This window comes from Chelonoidis abingdonii, chromosome 7, assembly GCF_003597395.2.
Source record: "Chelonoidis abingdonii isolate Lonesome George chromosome 7, CheloAbing_2.0, whole genome shotgun sequence".
Lineage (NCBI taxonomy): Eukaryota > Metazoa > Chordata > Testudines > Testudinidae > Chelonoidis > Chelonoidis abingdonii.
The window spans coordinates 3996767-4019593 of record NC_133775.1 but is presented as its reverse complement, the minus strand read 5'-3'; the positions used below and the strand labels follow the sequence as shown (position 1 = coordinate 4019593).

Genomic DNA, 22827 nt, shown 5'->3' with positions numbered 1-22827 from the left:
CTAGTGAGAAAATGAGACTAATACAATTTCTACCCTAGTAATTTTCATGGAGATTTTTTACATGGAGTAACTTTCTGGAAATTAGACTAGCTTTAGGTGGCCTAGATGAAGGAATGGGTTACTTGAGAATCCAGATGGTAAAACCTTTTGGGCTTTAATTTTTCAGTGTGGGACTTATACAGACCTTCTCAAAGTTCACCATGTGATTTCAGTAATAGAGGATGATGCATGTGTAGTTCTTTTTCTAAAAGAACAAACTAATAGGGAAAGCATATCGAGAGACTGATATTTTTTTTCCCCTTTTCCCTCCAGTTGGTAATGGCTTTTTTTAATGGTACCCAGTTGCTTATGAGGTTTTTCCTATTTCTCGCCTGCTCAATCTAACATCACATCTGTTGTGCTTGGTGATGGCTAGCATAGGGGACAACAGTAGTCTCTTGTATCTTATATATAAGAGTTTCACCTAAGAACTTAACAAACTGTGTCCCCAAGCATGCGAAGAACGCCAGTGCCCGGACCCCTGTGCCCAAGTGGTGCCTGACTGAAGTCTGAGGAGCTCTGTGGGTATGTCTACGCTGCAATTAGATGCCCATGCGAGTTGACTTGGGCTAAGGGACTATTTAATTGGTATAAACATTTGTGCTTGGGCTGTAGCTCAGGCTCTAGGACTATGCAAGGGCCCAAGAGCTTTGGCTCATCGTCTACACCACAATTGCCCCTTAGCTCAAGCCCTCTGAGCCCATGTCAACTGGAATGGGCAAGATGCAGTATAGACATAACTTGTGCAAATCCAGGGGCTTACTTCATGTGAAATCCAGTGCAGGACCGTGGCTTTGATTGTGAGCCCTTTGGGGTAGGAACTGTGACAATCCTCTGAGAGAGCACCTAGCACGTTATAGGTGCTACTTCAGCATAAATAAGTCATACCCCAACTTTGTGCCTTCCAGTAGTGCTATTTTATGTAGTCCTTCTGCAAAGATAGGCTCTTTCTAAACAGGAAATATAAATGAGTTGCTGCTGCGTTTCCTCTTTGCACCTTGTTCACTATTCTTGAGCACCTTCCTCTTCATCTACTTTCAGGGCTTTGGAAGGGAGCCTGGAACTGGAGCGTGGAGCAGCTCCGGAGCAGTGGAGCTGCAGGTTATTTCCTGGAGCTGGAGTGGAGCCGGAACACAGCTCCAAAGCCCTGTCTCCTTTCCTAGTGCTTCTCTAAATCAACAAAATGTGAGTTCAGATCTCAGTTGAAGCACTAAGAATTATTATTATTTTTTAACCGACCTCAGAAATTGTCAGGGCATCAGCCTTATGGCTCAGCAGGGGATTCTTTTCAGAGGCTTTGGTGCTGTTCTCTTATCAGTTGCAGTGATGCCAGGTGTCATGCTTGTGCTGCTGCTTCTGTAGCACTTCCAGACCGTAATAGCTCTCAGAGCAAGATTTGAGGTTAGAAATTGAACCTTGATCTCCTGCATATCAGTAGGTCACCACAGCATAATATTCAACGAGCAAAGAGCCCAAGTGTGGTCAGCTTGCATATGTTGTGGGAATTCCATGATAAATTCAGCTTAGGAAAGTGTTCATAGAGTTTTATAGGAACACATCATATCCTGTATTGTGGAGATCAAGCAATCCCTAGCCAATGTTGTTGTTGTTTTCTCCTTGATTTTCAAGGATTTAGTCAAATAAGTGGTAGGATACTTGAATGATGCAACATATTTTTTTTTGTTCTGTAACTGGTTCTTTCCTTTTTCTTGAGAGTATAATCTGAATGTTATTCGGCATTGCAAAGTAAAGTTCACTATTGAACAGAAGAGGGGTTACCATCTGTGTTCTTGGCATTTTGGCACTGAAGTAACATCTTCTATGAAATAAGACATACATTGCATACAAAACGTGCTTATAAACAATATTGCTGTGTGTCCAAGGGACAGCTGGTGAGCCTCCGTTTTTTTAAATGCCCTTTAAAACTCAATAGACTATTTTTAAATTGGCATTTATAACTGTTTCAGGTTTAGGGTTCCTACATCTGTGTAAATAGAAGTATATGATTTAGTTGGGGATTGGTCCTGCTTTGAGCAGGGAGTTGTACTAGATGACCTCTTGAGGTCCCTTCCAACCCTGATATTCTATGATTCTGTGATAACTGCCTCATCTGTTCCTTGTCTCATTAGTGACTTCACTTGTCCACTTTTCAATATATATCACAGTTTTTTCTGCTTCAGGCTCCCCCCTTTTTTCCTTCTCTTTACCCTTACAAATATATTCAGTCTGTGATGAAATCAGATTCTCCAAGGACACATTGAATTGCTGTAAATGAGCAGTTAAATATGAAAAGATGAACAGCCTAGTGAGCCTAAAGGTTTAAACAAAAAAGTAGGTCACCTGTCAAGTTTGCCAGTGCAAGTTTGGTTTGATAGGTTCCAGAGTCATCCTGATTACTTCATTGTCCTCCTAAAAAAAAAAAAAAAAACCGCATCCCCTTACTGGTGTTTTTAACTTTTCTACTTGGTAAACATAGTTATGTTCTGTATTTTGAATTGAACAGAAATTAATGTAGCTTTAAATAAAGAAAAAAGAACCCCCAAACCACTCTGGAACTTTGCCTTGAATGGTAACATCATTGATGTTATAGATTTGGGACTAAATCTTCAACTGTCGTTGCTCTGTTGGCTTCAATAGAACTGTGGGCAGGTCTGTACTACAGCAGGGACTGAAGCTTTGAAATCGATCCACTGGCAGTCGATTTAGCAGGTCTAATAAAGACCTGCCAAATTGACAGCAGATCGCTCTCCAGTCGACCCCTGTACTCTACCCCTGATGAGAAGAGTAAGATAAGTCGATGGGAGATTTTTCTCCCATCGACCCCCCTCAGTGTAGACCCTGTGGTAACTCGACCTAAGGTATGTCGACTTCAGCTATGTTGTTCACGGAGCTGGAGCTGCGTAGTATAGGTCGACTTATTGCGGTAGTGCAGACATTGCCTGTGATAACTTACACAGGTTGAGGGATTCAGAGTGGTAGCTGTGTTAGTCTGTATCAGCAAAAAGAACGAGGAGTACTTGTGGCACCTTAGAGACTAACAAATTTACTTGGGCATAAGCTTTAGTGGGCTAAAACTCACTTCATCAGATGCATGGAGTGGAAAAACACATATGTACATGTATATATAGAACATGAAAAGATGGAGGTTGCCTTTTGTAGTGGTAATCAGGGTGATAATCAGTACTGTTACACCTTCTTGTCAACTGTTCGAAATGGGCCACCCTGATTACCACTACAAAAGTGCTTTTTCCTCCTGCTGATAATACCCCACTTTAATTGATTTGTCTCGTTAGAGTTGGTAAGGTAAGCCCCATCTTTTCATTTTCTGTGTGTGTGTATCTTCCTACTGTATTTTCTACTCCATGCCTCTGATGAAGTGGGTTTTAGCCCATGAAAGCTTATGCCCAGATAAATTTGTTAGTCTCTCAGGTGCCACAAGTACTCCTCATTCTTTTTACAGGTTAAGGGAGTTGGCTCTAAAGTTGTAGTGTATGGAAACCTGAATAAAGGATGTAGGTGCTGCTGCTACTGACACCTAATGAAGATCGTCCTTTATCTGATTTTGATGTTGTGCTGCACTTTGGACCAGGGATCCTGAGTCAAGTCGTAGTGCAAAGTGGTTTTCTTGTGATGGCAGCAGAGTTATGGGAAGTGTTCATTAACTGTTACTCTAATACGATGTCGCATAAAACATTATTTTTCTCGCTGGGTCCCTAAAACTAGTACAGAAACTCCTCACTTAAAGTTGTCCTGGTTAACAGTGTTTTGTTGTTATGTTGCTGATCAATTAGAGAACAGCTCCCCGCTCCCCAAAGTTCCCTGTGTGGCAGCCGCCCAGCAGGCTATCAATTGCCGGCAGTTCAGCTGTCCCTCCCCACACTGCCATGTGCTGCTCCTGCCCTCTGCCTTGGAGCTGCTCCCAGGAGCCTCCTGCTTGCTGTGTGGGGGGGAAAGGGGGAGCTAATTTCAGGGTGTCCCCCTGCTCCTGCACCCTGTTTACCCTATCTCCATAGAGCGGGAGGGTGGGGAGGAGACACAACAGGGCTCAGGACAGAAGGAGCTTGCTGGTAGCTGCTGCTGTCTCAACTTCCTGATCTACTTAAAAAGGCAATGTGCTTAGAGTGTGGTCAGCATACTTAAAAGGGCAATGCACCTCTCTCTCCCCCCCCTCCCCACAGGGGGTGTGTCTCTGTCTGCTATGCGGTTTCCCCTACCTCCATTTGTGCCGCCTTGTAGAGTGTGAGGCTACATTAACAATGTGTTAACCCTTGAGGGCTCAGCTGAGTGCTAGTTCATCATTTAGCACTAAGGCATTCCCCTGGAAATATCCCACCCTCTTCAGTCATCATGGCTGTGTATTTCCCTGGAACCTAACCCCTCCATTTACATCAATTTTTATGGGGAAATTGGATTCGCTTAACATCGTTTCACTTAAAATCGCATTTTTCAGGAACATAACTACAAAGTTAAGCGAAGAGTTACTATAGTATTGAAAAATCTTAGTGAAATAGAGAGAGTATTTTATTTGACTAATTAAAAAAACTTTGTGTAGGAATAGAAGGATTTTTCTTACCGTGTTTGGGACTCAGTACTTCCAATATGTATCTCTTTAATCTTATAGCCATAAATAAAAGGTATTTCTGGAATCTAAAGATAGAAAAGGCCATTTAAGGTGGTCCTGTCCATCTGTATGTTGTTCCCTTTTGTACGTTTACTAGAATTCTGATTATTTTTCCTAATGAGAGTTAAATTTGTCAGGCTAAAGAGGTGTGAATGAAGAGTTGAACTCTTTTTGAATGTGTCCCTAATAGTAGTAACTAATTAAGTTTATGTAATTTTCTTTTTGTTTTTTAGCATCCCACCAAAGCAGAATAAAAACTACTCAAGCACCTAAGATGTGAGAAATCCTTGCTTTTTCAAAAGGAGCCATTTATTTTCCAAAATGGATCGAAGTAAACGGAATTCAATAGCAGGATTTCCACCACGCTTGGAGCGCATTGAAGACTTTGATGGGGGTGGTGGAGGTGACGGGACTGTGTCCCAGGTGGGGAGAGTTTGGACCTCTTCGTACAGAGCCCTGATAAGTGCCTTTTCCAGACTTACACGTCTTGATGACTTCACCTGTGAGAAAATAGGCTCTGGTTTCTTCTCTGAGGTATTCAAGGTGGGTGGCTAACCTTAGTGATTTTCCTCTTTCAAATCGATGATGCAGCATTTTGTACAGAGGCTGTGTTTGAGTTTCTGAATGAGGGCCTTTCCTTGTCTACCAGTCATCTGGAGTTCTTGTATATGCTTTCCCTTGGGTGAGTGAGTGGTGGGGATCTTGGCAAGTAGCATAAACATTTCCCCCAACCGCTTACAAAATGGTGTGTCATTTATTTTAGAAAGTTGTAGAGGAGGATGGGGGAAACGGTGAAAAATATTTGGATTGGCTTTTTGTTTCTTATCTGTTTTATTAAGTGCACACATTAAATATGTATCTTTTATATGCTGGGGAAACTGTGGTCTGGATGTTTTCCATTTGGCTTTGTAATTGGGCCAGCAGAACTGCACTTGTTTCTTTAGTACAGGTTGCTGTTCTTCGCTTTCTGACAGAAGAAGTAGATGTGTTGTGATGTTGGCACGTAATTGTGGAATCTGAAATATGCTGTAGTTTATTGCACAATGTCTCTGTACCCTCCTCCTCTTTTTTCTGTTTCCGTCTCTTCTCTTCATTCCCTGCTTTCTTTTTCTGATTTAGTTTTTCAGTAAAAAGAATCTCTTATTTTTTGAGCAGATCTGGGGTTATGGCAGTCCCCTGGTTCTTCTCAGTGTTTGGAAAGTCAGTAAATGCTGTAAATGTTAAAGCCAAGATGAAATTGTGCAATCTCAAGTTTGTGTCAGCAATATTCTGCAGTTCTGGCTCTTCTAGTAAGGTTTATAGCCATTTTGATTTTTGCTAGGTATTAGGCCAAGCAAAATATTTTTAAAGCTCTTAACTTTGCTATAGAGCAGTGTTTCCCAAACTTGGGGCACCGCTTGTTTAGGGAAAGCCCCTGGCGGGCCGGGCCGTTTTTTTTTTTTTACCTGCCACGTCCACAGGTTCAGCCGATTGCGGCTCCCACTGGCCACGGTTCGCTGCTCCAGGCCAATGAGGGCTGTTGGAAGCGGCGTGGGCCGAAGGACTTCCTGGCCGCCGCTTCCCGCAGCGAACCATGGCCAATGGGAGCTGCGATTGGCCAGAGCTGCGGGTGCGGCAGGTAAACAAGCTGGCCCAGTCACCAGGGGCTTTCCTTGAATAAGCGGAGTCCCAAGTTTGGGAAACACTGCTATAGAGGAATTGATAAATGCATTGACTTTAAGGTGTTGCAGAGATTATTGGCTTCCTTCCCTGATTTTATGGCTTTGAATAAAGTCATACTCCAAATTATATTTACATCTCTGTGACATGAGATACCTTTCAAGATGTTACACTAGTGACATAACACTTCTGATAGTCTTTTGTACTGTGTATTTTAAAATGGTAAAAGCTCCTAATTCTGTGGTTAAGTGCTTAAATTACCAATCAAAATAAAGGTTATGTTACATAAATTTGTGATTTTTTTTAAACTTTGTTTACACCTCTTTGCACAGAAACATTCAACACTCCATACGCAGCTATCTGCTTTTGGTGCTAAGGCACAGCACTGCATGGAATAGCCTATCAGTAACTAGAGAAAGTGAATTTGTTATAATGGCACACAGTATGATGCTGCTGTTTTCATTTCTAGGAGCTACTGTAACCTCAGCAGGCCCTGTACATGCTGTGCAAACAGCCTTTTTAGATTAAATTGCTCATTCTTAATCTACCACCTAATACTGGTGGATTAAATGGAAAAAGTTTCATGAAGAGGAGAAGGCAAATGTTCCAGGCAGAAGAGGCAGCATGGAAGAATGTCAGGAAACAAAAGTTGGTGAGGGATTCAGTGGGAGCAGTTAGGAGCAAGGTGTGGGCAGAGGAAAGATATATTACCAGCATATGCGCTAGTTGATCTGCTGCTTTAGTTTTCTAGATGAGATGATCTTATCATGAAGGGCCACAGGGAAGATCTTTGCTTCTATATACAGTTTAGTGTAGGCAAATAATGGCTCCTACTGAGCTTGATATTTAACAATCAATGTACTTGACATTCTCTAGTCCTTTGTCAAAGGTATTTAACTTGTAACTCCACTGCAGAGCCTGTCTCTTGAATGAGCATGTTACACTAGGCATGCATTTGACCTATCGTGATGTTGTGGATTTAAAATGTAATATCTTGGATCTGTTCCTCCAGAAGTGACGTCAGATGGTGGAGTCTGGTTCACATCCCCGCCCCAATCTGTAGGACAAGACTTTGTTTCAGTTACTGTGGAGCAAAAGGGATGAGAAATGTTTTAAGATGATATCCTGTGATGCAGTTTTAGTGCTCATTTGGGTGGTAAGTTTGTGCTCCGCTATGATGTCAGTAGGGCCACCTGTGTGATTAACCCAAGTTCACTGATGCTCTGATTTCATATTAAGTTTCTTCATGTATGTCCAGTATAGAGACAATTTCTCGGTTCAAAGGATTACAAGTTCATCTTGGTCTGCAATCTCTTAAGATGGAAAATCTAAGTCAAGAAAAATCCAGGATGATTTTAGACTTCTTTTCTGAGGCAGCTTTGTGAGTGGATAGAAAATCCAATTTTTTAGTTTAATGAAATTATATGAAATAAGAGCTTTGGTAACACCATTCTGAAGTATACATTAAACATTAGATTAAGAACGACCATACTGGGTCAGACCAAAGGTCCATCTGGCCCAGTATCCTATCTTGCGATAGTGGCCAATGCCAGCTGCCCCAGAGGGAATGACCAGAACAGGTAATCATCGAGTGGTCCATTCCCTGTCGTCCATTCCCAGTTTATGGCAAACACAGGCTAGGGTCACCATCCCTGCCCATCCTGGCTAATAGCCATTGATGGACCTATCCTCCATGAATTTATCTAGTTCTTTTTTGAACCCTGTTATAGTCTTGCCCTTCAGAACATCCTCTGGCAAGGAGTTCCACAGGTTGACTGTGCGTTGTGTGAAAAAATACTTCCTTTTGTTTGTTTTAAGTAGGCTTTGTACCTGTAACACAACCAAGGATACTTTGAAAGGCTAACTGGTTGCAACAAGATCAGTTCATTTTATTTGTCTAATTTCTGTAATTGAAAAAAATTCATTTCCAAGTACAGTCCTTCACAATGAATGCAATTGCTTGCTGTTAAATTGGGGGTTGTAATAAATACTAGTTTAAAATAAAGTACCTTTATGTGTAACACCTATTAATGCAAAATCATAAGAGAAACATGGCTAACAGCAAGTACAACACATGTTGTTTTTAGTTTTCTATTGATGTGTGCCAAAGCAACTCTTAACATGCACTATTCAATTCTTATTTTACACACTTCCTATAATAATTGCAGATAAAATTTCTAGTGGAACTTCAAGGGCTTTTATTGTAGCAACAGTTACAAGTGCATCTGAAGAAGTGGGTTTTTTTACCCACGAAAGCTTATGCCCAAATAAATGTGTTAGTCTTTAAGGTGCCACCAGACTCCTCGGTGTTTTTGTGGATACAAACTAACATGGCTACCCCTCAGATACTCAACAGTGACAAGTTACTTAAATCCACATGGATATGTTTTGGGGTTTACACAGCATGGAGTATTAATCTGGTATATTATTAGCCAGCAGTGTAGCAGTTCTAGCATCCTTAACATTATATAATATGGAACTGGAGCTTAATATTCTTCCTAGCTATCATACTGCAATAGCTGGTATAGTTAGAAGTAGTTGGCTAATAATTGGCTTCTGGCTTAGACTCCACAGGCCTGTGCAGAACGTGAAGGATTGTTCTCAAATTGGGCTAGGCATGAAAAATCTTTTATTAATAAAACAAAAATGTTAAGTTTCCAGCTAGGAGGCAAGTGTACTGCAAGACCTTCAGGTACTGGTAGAACTATAATTTAATGGGGGGGAGATGTGCGTCAGACACTGAAATTAAATACCACACTATGAAACACACACTGTTCGTTATATAATACAGCAAGACTGAAGTGAACAATTAATTTGTCTTTTGTTCAGAACTCCTGCAAAAAGCATTTTGTGCTATTAGCTTTATACAAGGCCTTATGTACTCTGCAGCAAACTGTACCTAAACTCTGTGGTAAGGCTCTTGAATTCTGTGACTGACTGGAAATTCTTCATCCATCTTGGGTGGGTTTTAAAAACAGTTTTTTTCCTGACCAAAATATGAGTAATACAGCCAGCCCAGAATTCCCTGTGGCATTTATTTTAATATTGATTCTGTTGAATTCACTCTGCCCATGAATTTTCAGTGTCCAATGTGCTGAAGATTTTTGTATTGACAGCATAATGAACTATCTTGTGGAACCTGTTACTAGGAATTCTGGAAGTTTTGGCAGCTATGAAGGGACAATAGAGGGTTTTGGAAGCCAGGAAGGAATGAGTAGTAGATTAAGATTGTGGGATAAGCACACTAGCCGGGTTTCCTTGCTAAAATGATCTTAGTGAAATAGTTAATGTTGACAGTTAAACACCTTACAAAAGTCTACATTACATCCATGCAGTTACTTTTATCAGTCAAACTAGTAATCTCTTCAAAGAATTTGATCAGGTTTGTTCGACAAGACCTATTTTCCATAAAACCAGATTGACTGGCATTAAAGACCTAAAGGATACAAATATAATTATCAGTTGAATCCCATCTATTTAGCTTAAAATGTTGCCCTTGAGCAATCCGCTGAAGGTTTCAGTATATTCCATGTCATACTGGCATTTGATAGCCTTCTAGATTAATTTAAAAGATAATCTTCAGATTTATTACAGTTTTTCCTGAGGCCTTGTGTAAGTACAGTGAGAGGAAGGTAAGTAATGGTGTAAATCGGACTTATTGTTCATTTAGACTACAAAGTAAGGACCTGGTCCTTCAGCTGTTTTGTTTTGGGGTTTTTTTGTGATAGACACCTTAAAATTACAAGGAATTTTTAAAAATAGAATTTCTTTATATAGAAATGTGCAATTCATATACTTGGCAGTTAAATTTCACGTCCTTTTTGACAACTTAGTTTATGCCTCAGTCAAGAGATTGAACATTTATAATCACTTTCCTGGGAATGAATGAAAAGCTGGGGAAGGAAATAGAAGGAAACTATTCAATAATGTAATGGCATTTTTAGCAAAAATTATATTTTTGGAGGTTTGCCTAAATGTGGCTATAATGATTGCTCAAGATGGAGGAAGACACTGATCTCAAACCATTAAAGCTCAAGTTTCAGTGCTGTTAATGGGGGGGGACGGGGTACATACCTAATTATTAAGAGTTTATTTTGGATGGAGTGTGGGAAGGGAAGATTATTTCCATTGCGGTTAAATAATGACAGTACCAGCATTCCTACATTTAAACATTTTAGCACACACTAACTCAAGTGTGGTGGGCCACTTTCCTTTGATCCTATGCTGACTGAAGATAAAATTCACTGTGCTGATTCAGTTCCTTTTAAAATCTAAGGTTACGTCTACACTAGAAACTTCGACGCGCTGCCACAGAAGTGCTTTGAAGTGTTTGTGGTCACATGCAAGTGCTGGGAGAGAGCTCTCCCAATGCTCCTGGTAATCCACCTCTACGAAGGGAATAGCTCTGAGTGCTGGGAGCATGGCTTCCAGCACTCAGAGCCTGTCCACAGTAGCCTTTAAAGTGCTCAAACTTGCTGCACTTGGGGATGATTTTTCATACCTCTGAGCCAGCAAGTTAGAGTGCTAGAAAATGTAGGTGTAGATAAGCCTAAATGTCACTTTAAAAAAAAAAAAAAAGCATTTAGAAGGACTTCATTCAGGTCTAAGTTAATACATACTAGATAGCCAGACTGCACTGTGTGTATGTGACTGTCTCATAATTCACATGGAAAGTTTGTCAATCTTCGATAGCTCTCTGATACGTAGAACTGAAAGGAAAGTAAATTTTGTAATACGTTTTGTTCATGCTTTCTTTTTGTGTATATGTATAGGCACATTCTTGCACCTCTTGCTGAATCCATGAATAACTGTGTTGTATATTTGAGTAAAAGCGGAGGACTGTCAGTTTCACTTTCTAATTCCATGATCTCATGAGTTCATAATGTTCTTTTATTTTGAAAGTAAAGTGGCCATATAATCTAGTGGCTGAAAACTCTCTGATGCCATGGTTGTTGGTGCGGCCAAACTTGGGACTTCTAGCATAAAAAATGAGGCCTCTAGTACCTGAGCTTAAAAGACTTTCCAATATTCAGTGAGTGACTCTGCCCAGCAGGCTGCCAGTTCAAGCCAAGGCAGCACTCACATGCTAATAGAAACAAAAGAAATGTTAAAAGGTCATAGTGTGTTCAAGCCAATTCACTTGTTAGAATAGAACAAAAGAGGATGTTACCACATTACATACACGAGGCATATGCTTGATAATTACATTTGCCCCAAATGCTTGAAAACTAGTGAAATGCTAATGTTATTATCTTCACTCATCTGAAACTTGTTGATTTACTTTGCACTTAGTTAGCTCTAAATCAAAAGGTGTGTTAGCATTAGGAAGAGAATTTAGTTAATATGTAATACTGTATGAAAACTAATGAAGGCTTGTTTCTGGCTATCTTTGTTCCTGTAAACTAGGGAAAATTTGTCTGGGTGGGTGTATCTAAATGCAATTGGATTGGCCATTAACTGGGATTGAAGCTTTAGAACAATAAATGAGAAGCATGCTAACTTCAAAGCATGGGTCCTTACATTCAACAATGGGAAATTTACAAACCCATGCTGTGGTGGGAACATGCACCAGACTGCTTTCCAGGGAAGACAGCTATAAGAGTAAACCCTGGGCATGATCCTGTATCTCTGGACTGATGAATTCTGATGGGGGAATTCTGAGCAAATAGACAAAGGTCCCCAAAGCCATTTTCACAGAAATGTAGGACTGGAAGGGACCTTGAAAGGTCATTTACTCCAGTCCCCTAGACTCATGGCAGGACTAAGGATTATTTAGACCATGCCTGACAGGTGTTTGTCTAACCTGCTCTTAAAAATCTCCAATGACAGAGATTCCACAACCTCTCTAGGCAATTTATTCCAGTGCTTAGCCACCCTGACAGGAAGTTTTTCCTAATGTCCAACCTAAACTTCCCTTGCTGCAATTTAAGCCCATTGCCTCTTGTAGTATCCCGAGAGGTTAATGAGAACAATGTACCTCCCTCCTCCTTGTAACAACCTTTTATGTATTTGAAAACTGTTGTCAGTCCCCTCTCATTAATCTTTTTTTCCAGACTAAACAAACCCAGTTTTTTCAATGTTCCCTCATAGCTCATGTTTTCTAGACCTTTAATCATTTTTGTTGCTCCTCTCTGGACTTTCTCCAGTTTGTCCCCATCTTCCCTGAAATTTGGCGCCCAGAACTGGACATAATACTCCAGTTGAGGCCTAATCAATGCAGCGTAGAGCAGGAGAATTACTACTTGTCTTGCTTACAACACTCCTGCTAATATATCTCAGAATGATGTTTGCTTTTTTTTGCAACAGTATTACACTGTTGACTCTATTTAGCTTGTGATCCGGTATGACCCCCAGATCCCTTTCTGCAGTGCTCCTTCCTAGGCAGTCAGTTCCCATTTTGTATGTGTACAACTGATTGTTCCTTCCTAAATGGAGTACTTAGCATTTGTCCTTCTTGAATTTCATCGTATTTACTTCAGACCATTTCTCCAGTTTATCCAAAGCATTTTGAAATTTAATTCTCTCCTCCAAAGTACTTGCAACTCTTTCCAGCATGGTATTGTCTTCAAACTGTATAAGTGTCCTTTCTATGCTATTATCTAAATTATTGATGAAGATATTGAACACTGTGGGGGTGGGTTTTGGTGGGGTAGCACAGGAGTGGGGCCCAGTTAGGGAGCCTGGGCGCCCCCCAGCACCCACTTTTAGGGGACTTCCACCACTCCTGAACAGAACTGGACCCACAACCGATCCCTGCAGCACTGCACTGTATATGCCCTTCCAGCTTGCCTGTGAACCACTAATACCTACTCTCTAGGAACAGTTTTCCAACCAGTTATGTACCCGCCTTATAGTAGCTCCATCTAGGTTATATTTTCCTGATTTGTTTGTGAGAAGGTCATGCGAGACAGAATCAGAAGCCTTACTAAAATCAAGATACACCACATCTACAGCTTCCCTCTCATCCACAAGTGTTACCCAAAAACCTAATAGCTTTCTTTGACAAGGTAACCCTCAGAGACTTATGGGTACTGGCAGACATTACATCTCTGTTATCAATTGAACTTACAAACTCTAACCCAGCTGTTTATATATTTTACCTGCTTTAACCTCTCAATACATCTCATTTCTTTTCTTAGCTAATAAATCTTTAGTTTATTTTACTAAAGAAATTGGATGTCAGCATTGTTTTTGGTGTGAGAACCTAATGTGTGGTGAATTTTGGTTTTAGTAACATTTCATCATAGAGTTCATTTTGTCTGGATGGTAAAGAGGGGCTGGAGAGCTTAAGGGGACAGTCCATGGCTCCAAGGTAAGACTAACACTGTAGTCCAGGAGTACACATTTGTTACAGGCTTGGTGAAATCTAATTGGGGTTTCTGCCTCCTTTTTTTTAAGAGTCTGACATGAGACTGGCAGTCTTAAATGTAAGCCATCCCAGACACCGTGAGCCAGAATCTTAACTTAGGTGAGAATTAGTTTTAGGTCAGGTGGTAGATTCCTGTGTTTTTGGTGCTGGAGGTTCTGGGTTTAATAGATGTTCATGCTCCTGGTGTCTGTATTTACATCTTTCTTTGCTATAAATGCATAGCATAAGTACAGAATATTACTTACCTGCCAGGAGTCTCACATCTTGCTATAAAGTACATCTGGTTTTAAAACACACTTTTTTTTTTTCATAAAAACCTTTCAGCACTCATCTATTAAAAGCCTCAAACCATTAACTGAATTTAATGCTCATTTAAGGTGTTGGGTTGACAGACATGGAGTCGTCTTTTTCATAGAACTCATTGCAAACTTCTGTCCATCCTAACCCCTCTTTTACTCTCCTCTGATGCCCTGCTAGCTTAGCCTAACCCTGATTTGGAAGGGCCATGGTATGTATAAGACTGCAGTAGGACCCAGTTTGAGCTGCTTCCAGGGCTGGCTACATGTCTCTGCCTTCAGCCCAAGCTTCTCTTTTCCTGAGATGTTCACATCAACTGTGCAAGAGGCCAATGGATGTTCCCACCAGATGTCCCCTTCCAAAAGCAGTAATGTGACCTTCATGTTTGCATGGTGGAAATAAAGGAGGAGTCACCAAGTGAGCAGAACTGTGAAAAAATATTGGGCGGGAAAATAGAAATGCAGAGAATTAAAAAAAATGTGTGTGGGGGGGAGGGAGAAACACAAACCCACACACACCCCTAAAAGGATGGGGGGTGGGAGAAAATGGATGGAAAGGAGAGGCAGCATGAGCAACATGTGAACTAGGGGTACAGTACAAGAAGACATGGGTGACAGGAGCGAGAGGATGTCTAGCCCCAGTATATTCAAAGAGGAGCCCAACTGGGGAAGAGTTTTGGAAACCACTGACATGGGACATTTCAGGAAGCACGCTTCAAACCTGGAATCCTTAATTAACCTTGTGTGTTAGCAGGTAAATAAACAATAAACCATTTGAACCTTCATGTTTTAAATACAAATGTAAGTCTGCACATTGTTGACAGTTTCATCAGAAAGGCCAAAGATGGAATTGACATGGACACTGAACTGCACTCTCATCATTGGAGGTGGTCACATTGGCTGGGTGATAAAGCTTTAATGGCTGCTGTCTGTGCGGCACCAGTTCTTTGCATAAATATGACTTCAGTCTCCAGGTGGTCAAGCCAGCACCTTTAAGTTGCACTGAATTAATTTAAAGGCTTTTTTTTTTTTTATAAAAAAAAAAACACTGAAAAGGAGGCGATTCTGGGAGTTCAGAATAAATGTATGACTGTGCTTTTTATAATACATTTAATGTTTAAATAAAATGTGAAAAATAAAATCTTAAATGTTAGGATTGCTATGGCATTTGAAAACAAACATGTTATTGCAAAAGCTAAAGTGTAATGAGACAAATCCATAACTAGTACAATTGTAACATTAAATTGGATTATAAAAAAAATGGATTATAGAATGAATTTGACCTGGAGTATAATATTGAGTTGTACGGTTGTATGTGTTTTAATAACCTCTACCATGCTTCCCTCCCGTCCCCTTTTGTCTCCACATTTGAAGCCATGGTTGCATTCTTGAAGGGGGTGATGATAATCACAATCATTAAGTAGGAAGAGTATTGGTGTATAATTTTCACTTTATAGATGAAAGCAAGAAAAATACTGGTTTTGATCATATTAGCTGTTGGATATGAGGTATACTGATGCTAACTACTTGTAACCACAGCTTGTTTCATGCTGCTCATGCAAGTTAATGTTTTTGGCCTTCTGGACCTGCAGCATACTAAGCGCACAGTGTTTTTTAGTACATTAGACACGACTGCGTTTAGTTTCTCCTAAGAACTAGTCTTTCTATTTTCAGTTTTGCATTTGTTATGTTTTTGTTTGTACAGACTTAATGATAAAATATGCTCCCTTTTCCACCTACCATGGTCATTGTAAATGCAAGAGATATATCCTCCCTTGCTTCGTATTGCCCTTCCAAAGTAAAATAAAACCTTGTAAGGAGAGCCACTGGGCAGAGAGTGGCTTCCTAACCAATTTCCATCATTTATGTCGTCTAAACTCTTATTTGTTTCTCTCTCCTTAGACTTGGTTCTTAGCTGCTGCTGTAACTGTCAAACACAGGTGAGGCAGTGAAGCTCAGATATTGAGGGATGATTTTCTTGTAGAAAAGAAGTGTTGATTTCAGCCACTCACCTAGGGAGCTGACTCTATTAATTAATCATGAATGGAACTAGTGGCGCAAATGAGCAGTCTTCTACATCAATGCAGTAAAGGTTTGTTAAAGTCCTCTCCCCCAACAAAAGCCTCAGAAATTATTTGATTACGCTTAGAAATAAGACAGCAAAATAAGAGGCAAACAGTGAAAAACCTTTGCCTACACTGATATCTCAGACATTTTTTCTTTCCCCGTTTGCCGTTACTGAGCAGAGTCACATTTGTATATTATATTCTACTTCTTCATATGTGTGCATCTAACTTTGTGGAAACTCTAAATCTGCAGGCAATTAATGTAGTCACATACAAATGCTAAGGAGGCATTTTTGAGATGCTATATGAAGTACCCTGATGTGTTGCTTTCTGGTATATCTATATGTAAAGGAACCATGCATATTTTCTCTCTTTGGTGACCTGTGCATGCTTTGTCCTATTTGTGGAAGACTTGGTGATTCTGTCAAAATGTTTGAAGGACTAGTCATGCAGATCTGCAACAGAACAGATTTTTTTGCTTCGTGCAGAGATACAGGTGTAACTTTTCTAGGTTTCTTTTCAAGCAAACTAATAACACTGGTCAATTTTTGAGAAGTCTGCTTCAGAGATAAAATGTGGTATTTATTATGTATTTTGATGTGCTGAATTCAAATATGACAATTAAAACAACTGATTGGCTACTGTTTCTAAGATATTTAAGTTTTTACATTTTATGTCTATGTATATTGTGTAGATAGTAGAGTTTTAATCATAAATTGTAAACCTAGGTCTTTTCATGTGTTTATGGTTGCTTTACATGATAATATTTCACCTGTCCTGTTTATGTAACACTTTAAAAATCAGCAAAAGGGTTATATAAATAAAATTTATTATGAAACAAAAGGCAAAAAACTATTATGTACATAGTTTAGTCCTATTCAGTGTCTACTCGGCGCTTCTTGGCTTGTCTCTTGTATTCATTAAATGGAGCATCTCTTGTCACTGTCCAGCAATAGTCTGCAAGCATTGATGGGCTCCATTTGCCCTGATAGCATTTCTCCATTGTTGCAATGTCCTGGTGAAATCGCTCGCCGTGCTCGTCGCTCACTGCTCTGCAGTTCGGTGGAAAAAAATCTAGATGAGAGTGCAAAAAATGTATCTTTAGTGACATGTTGCAACCAAGGCTTTTGTATGCCTTGAGGAGGTTTTCCACCAACAACCTGTAGTTGTCTGCCTTGTTGTTTCTGAGAAAATTTATTGCCACTAACTGGAAGGCTTTCCATGCCATCTTTTCCTTGCCACGCAGTGCATGGTCAAATGCATCATCTCGAAGAAGTTCACGAATCTGAGGACCAACAAAGACACCTTCCTTTATCTTAGCTTCACTTAACCTTGGAAATTTTCCACGGAGGTACTTGAAAGCTGCTTGTGTTTTGTCAATGGCCTTGACAAAGTTCTTCATCAGACCCAGCTTGATGTGTAAGGGTGGTAACAAAATCTTCCTTGATTCAACAAGTGGTGGATGCTGAACACTTTTCCTCCCAGGCTCCAATGACTGTCGGAGTGGCCAATCTTTCTTGATGTAGTGGGAATCTCTTGCACGACTATCCCATTCGCAGAGAAAACAGCAGTACTTTGTGTATCCAGTCTGCAGACCAAGCAAGAGAGCAACAACCTTCAAATCGCCACAAAGCTGCCACTGATGTTGGTCATAGTTTATGCACCTCAAAAGTTGTTTCATGTTGTCATAGGTTTCCTTCATATGGACTGCATGACCAACTGGAATTGATGGCAAAACATTGCCATTATGCAGCAAAACAGCTTTAAGACTCGTCTTCGATGAATCAATGAACAGTCTCCACTCATCTGGATCGTGAACGATGTTGAGGGCTGCCATCACACCATCGATGTTGTTGCAGGCTACAAGATCACCTTCCATGAAGAAGAATGGGACAAGATCCTTTTGACGGTCACGGAACATGGAAACCCTAACATCACCTGCCAGGAGATTCCACTGCTGTAGTCTGGAGCCCAACAGCTAGACTAGAGCCAATCAACAATTTTAAGCATCATTTTCGTTCTCAGTGACCCAGAATTAGTAAAGTATGACTACATTTATTTCAGAAGCATTTTGGCTGTAGAGCAGTATAACCTGCAAGGAAACACTTCTGATAGTGGGTAAAAATAATATAAAGGCAGAACTACAGTAGAAGTCAGATGATGATATCAGCTAAGTCAGCTAAATCACACAGGAAACCTCAAACCCACATCTGCATTTTCTGCTTCTCACTACTTTATCTAAAGATTCTCTCTATCATTTTCTGACACGTACTTCTGAGCAGCTCTATCACTAGGCCTGTACTAGGAAGATGAATTTGTCTGTTGCATTGAGGAATGTCCTTTGAGTTAGCCTGAATTAGTGTAACTGATGGAGTAGGCAGTCTTCAAACACAGCTTAAAATGTAGAGATGAGAATTCACAATACCCTTGATATTTGTGGGTCCTGCATAAATCCGTTTGGTGTGTAAAGGACTTTTTTTATTTATTTTATATAGATTTATATAAATGTTAAGAGGGCACCTGTTCACATGTTCTTAATACCCTTGACATAGCATATTATTTGTGATGTATGCAAGTACTGGAATACTGTGTACATTTCTAGTGTCCACATTTTAAAAATGATGTTGAAAAATTGGAGAGGGAGCAGAAAACAGCCACAAAAATGAATTGAAGGCTGAAGAAAAAAAGCCTTACAATGAGGACATAAAGCTCAATCCGTTTAGTTTATCAAAAAAGATTTAGGTGACATGATTCACAGTGCATAGGTACCTTCTCACTGAGAAAATAGTGAGTACTAACGGACTCCTCAGTCTAGCAGGGAAAAGAAGCACAGGAACCAATGACTAGAAACTGAAGTCAAACAAATTCAACTTGGAAGTGAGTCACAGATTTTTAAGAGGATGATTAGCCATTGGAACAAACTACAAAGGGAAGTGATGGTGTCTTCAAATCAACACTGGATGCTTTTCTGGAAGATGTACATCAGTCAATCACAAGTTTAACTGGGTGAAATTGAATGGTCTGTGATATACAAGAACTCAAGTGGATGATCTAATGATTCTTTCGGGCCTTAAAGTCTATGAATAAGTTAATTGCAGCAATAGAGTTCAGTATAATAAGCATCACCACCACCACGCCATGCAACTTAATCTCCTCTCCCTCCAACAATTCTCCTCCCTTACAATTTCCAATCCACTGCCCTCCCATTTTCAGATGCTTGTGGGAAAAAAGGGGAGCTTCATAACATGGCCAGAAGGTGATCGGACTATTTCAGATTAAGTTGAGGGAGCGGCGCAAAGTAATCTGTTTCTGGCTGAAAGCAGAATCTGTGCATTTTACCCCTTTACTGTGTAATTTTAATTGTAGCTTTGCTCATATGTTTCACAAGCTATACGGAATTATCCTCCTTGGCTTTGTTTTAAGGGGAAAAATAGGGTACATTTGCCATCATATTAGCTCAGTTGAGTTAGCTTACCATTTGTGAAAAACTGTTAAAATTCAGGCTTTTCAGTTGCCTTAGGCTAACCCAATGGAAATATCACGATGGAAAAAAACATACCCTTTTGCCCATCAAGACCTACGCACACCCTACGCACAGATACAGTACCTCAGAGTATCTTTTATTGTGCATTGTCCCTCAGTCACAGAAGTAGTGGAAGGGTTAGGATATAACTACTAACTAGAATTTTTAAAAATGTAGGCCTTAAGGGAGATGTGTAGAACGAGTACTACAAAATAACCAAAGGGCTTTTGCATGTTGACATGAAGTGATACTTGAGGAAAGAAACCAGTCTGCCTGCTTGATCTGGATGCCCCTTGAACTGATAATGGTTTTGCATTTCTTTTAATGCCTTTCAACATTCAGATAGTTCCATAACCTCCTTTGAGATAGGTGAAGGTTATAGAGGGATCCCTTGACCCATCACTGAAATGCAGGCACTATTAACAGTATGCAGCAACACTATGCAAACACTTAGGGCAGGCAGTGAAATATATTACTGTATCCAGATAAAGCTGTAGAGGGAATTCAGAGGAATTTGGCAAGGGCACTGAGTGGCAAAACAAATACTAAATATAAAATATGTATATGGGCTCTTTAATGACTGCAGGTAGTGATAACTTCAGTTTTACGTCTCATTGAATAAAATTGTGATTCCCTTAAGATCATCCTGGGACAATGAATCATTATCGAGCTTGAGGGAAAAATTCCATCTACTACTGTAAACTGCCAGGACTATTTTCTGTAGCATCTAGATGTTCAGTGGAGACCTCCCATTCAAGGCATTTTTCTCCTTTACAGTGACATTCATGAGTGAACCGCTTCAGGAGCTGAAAGAATTCCAGTACGATCCTTCCAGTCCTGTTGCTTATAGATTGCAAATGAATAGGAACATGGGTGGTTCTTCAAGTTATTGGCTACATGGATTCCACATATGAGGCTCATGCATGTGAGATTGGATTCTTTTGGCCAGCAGTGTCCATTAGGGCTGTGCCTATGGCCTAGATGTCCTTGTGCCTCCTCGCCCAAGAGCATGTGGTGCTGAGTGAATCTGACCTTCTCCCCTCAGCTCCTTCTTGCTGCCCATGGCAGTGAGACAGAATCCTTGCTGTGTCCTCCTGCTGCTTTGCATGCTGTGCTGGTTGACTGGTCTTGTTGCTCAAGACAGCCACCCATCAAATTTCTTATTTTAGTCAGGTTCTGTTTTTTAGGCTAGGAACCCCAGTCCCTCTCTCCCCTGATACTGAGGCTCAATTAAAATGGCAGAAGCAAAATCTCTGGGATTAAGGACCTGCCCCTGACATGACACTTCAGTGCCACTCAGTGATGGGCAGTCTAGGTGCCTATTTTGTTTGGGAGGGATGTTTTCTTGCACTATGTACATATGTATATATCTCTGACAGGTAGGAAGGAGCAGTGCTCCAGAATTGAGCTGCTAAGTCGTAGGAGAAAGTGTAGGCCAAGTGTAATGGTGTGTGTGTGTGTGTGTGTGTGTGTGTGTGTGTGTGTGTGACCCTAAGAGCATGCCAGGGCCAAGGTCTCACTGACATCAGGTTTCAGCAGGCCTATATAGCCCAGTATCCTGTCTTCTGACAGCGGCCAATGCCAGGTGCCCCAGAGGGAACGAACAGGACAGTTAATCATCAAGTGACCCATCCCGTCGCCCATTCCCAGCTTCTGGTAGACAGAGGCTAGGGACAGTTTGGACATCGTTCTAATGTTTCTCTTAAGCAGCCACTACACAGCAGAAACTAGAGAGAATCCAACAACTTTATCTGGTCTAGTAAATTCTCTGATTTGTGGTAGTCTTGAAAAAACTTTAAAATATCAACTTGAACATCACATTTCTGTCTTTCCCCTGTTTAGTCAGTCAGCTTCTTCCTGGCTGAAAAGACCTTCCTCAGCATCAAGAAGGGAGCAGAACAGCCATTTCAGTCTTTTTTTTTTTTTTTTAATGTTCAGTGAGAAATGTTTTTTAAAGCTTTCAATTAATTACATAAATATTAACGTTATTAGCCACATAGAAACTTCTCTAATTGTTTGTTTTGACCTTTTAAAACTTCCTATGCTAAATTGTTGGTGTATTGCAGTTAAATAGGGTACTTACTTATAAGATGATAAAGGTGTTCAGATACTACCGGCTTGTCTACACTGGCACTTTACAGCACTGCAACTTGTGAAAAAACACCCCCCTGAGCGCTGCAAATTTCAGCGCTGTAAAGTGCCAGTGTGTAGACAGTGCACCAGCGCTGGGAGCTATTCCCCTCATGGAGGTGGATTTTTTTTAGAGCTATGCTGCAACTGCACAAGCCGTGTTAAAGCATTGTAGTGCTTTAAGTTGTCAGTGAAGACGTGCCCCTTAGGCTAACAGGCAAGACAGAATAAGCTAGCTAATGACTGCACTTCTTGATTGCAGTGATTATTTTTTTGTTGGTCATTTGTGAAGTGTGTCAGGCCTTTGCCTTCCTTCTGGATGAAAGGGCTATGTCAATGTGAATCATTATCGTTGTGTGGTTTTCCAGTAGAAAAGCAGGTGACAAAACTACACTGGCACAAAAATGTCTCTCTTGTCTTAGACCTCACAACTTTTCAAGCACAATTAAAATGATCTGTGAGCTTTCTGTTCTGGATGGAGATATGGTGAGCTGACTGCACTGGGATTTTCTGATTTTTTTGCCAGCTGGCAAAACATCTGTGTTTGTGTAAGCCCTTTCACAGCAGGATACTAAGGGAAAGGTACACGGTTCCTGTTGCTCATATAAGAGGACCACGCTAGCATACTTCCAATATTAATGTGAGTGACCTTATAGAAGAGAGTACGTAGCACAGGAGGATTGCTATGATGGACGTTTTATGTGGAAATTTGTAGTTTTTTCTTATAGTGACAATACAACAGGGAAATAGGATGCCTCTCAGATGATGGATTTTAATGGTTTGTGGCTAGTGCCTGTCTGTGTGCTATAGTGATGGAGCATGTTTGTGCCACTGACAAATATATCAAGTATAGAAAGGAAAAGTTCAAAGAAACTACTATGGATGTACTGTAGTAAATTGAAACGCTCTCATTTTCCATCCCAAATGCTTAGGATATACTTTGACCTTGGTAGTGGATGTGAAGAGGTTGGAAGGTGAGGAGAGAATTCCAAATTGCTTCTATTTAAAACTCTAGCCATCTTCTGTCAGGTCCAGCTTTCTGTCATCAGCAGATGAGTAGTTCTTTCTCTCTTTTCTGAATTGCTTGATTAGGCCTCCTATTTGTTGGACTCTTGGGGGTGGGT

General features: G+C 40.4%; 1 protein-coding gene across 2 annotated transcripts in view; it reads left to right on the top strand.

The window, feature by feature from the left end:
- TESK2 (testis associated actin remodelling kinase 2) overlaps positions 1-22827 on the top strand; it is a 111825-nt gene that overhangs the window by 5804 nt on the left and 83194 nt on the right. For both annotated transcript variants that reach the window (XM_032804535.2, XM_032804534.2), the window contains exon 2: positions 4894-5203. In XM_032804535.2, the coding sequence (XP_032660426.1) occupies positions 4982-5203 (222 nt within the window). In that variant the 5' untranslated portion in view covers positions 4894-4981. The remainder of the gene's footprint in view (positions 1-4893; positions 5204-22827) is intronic.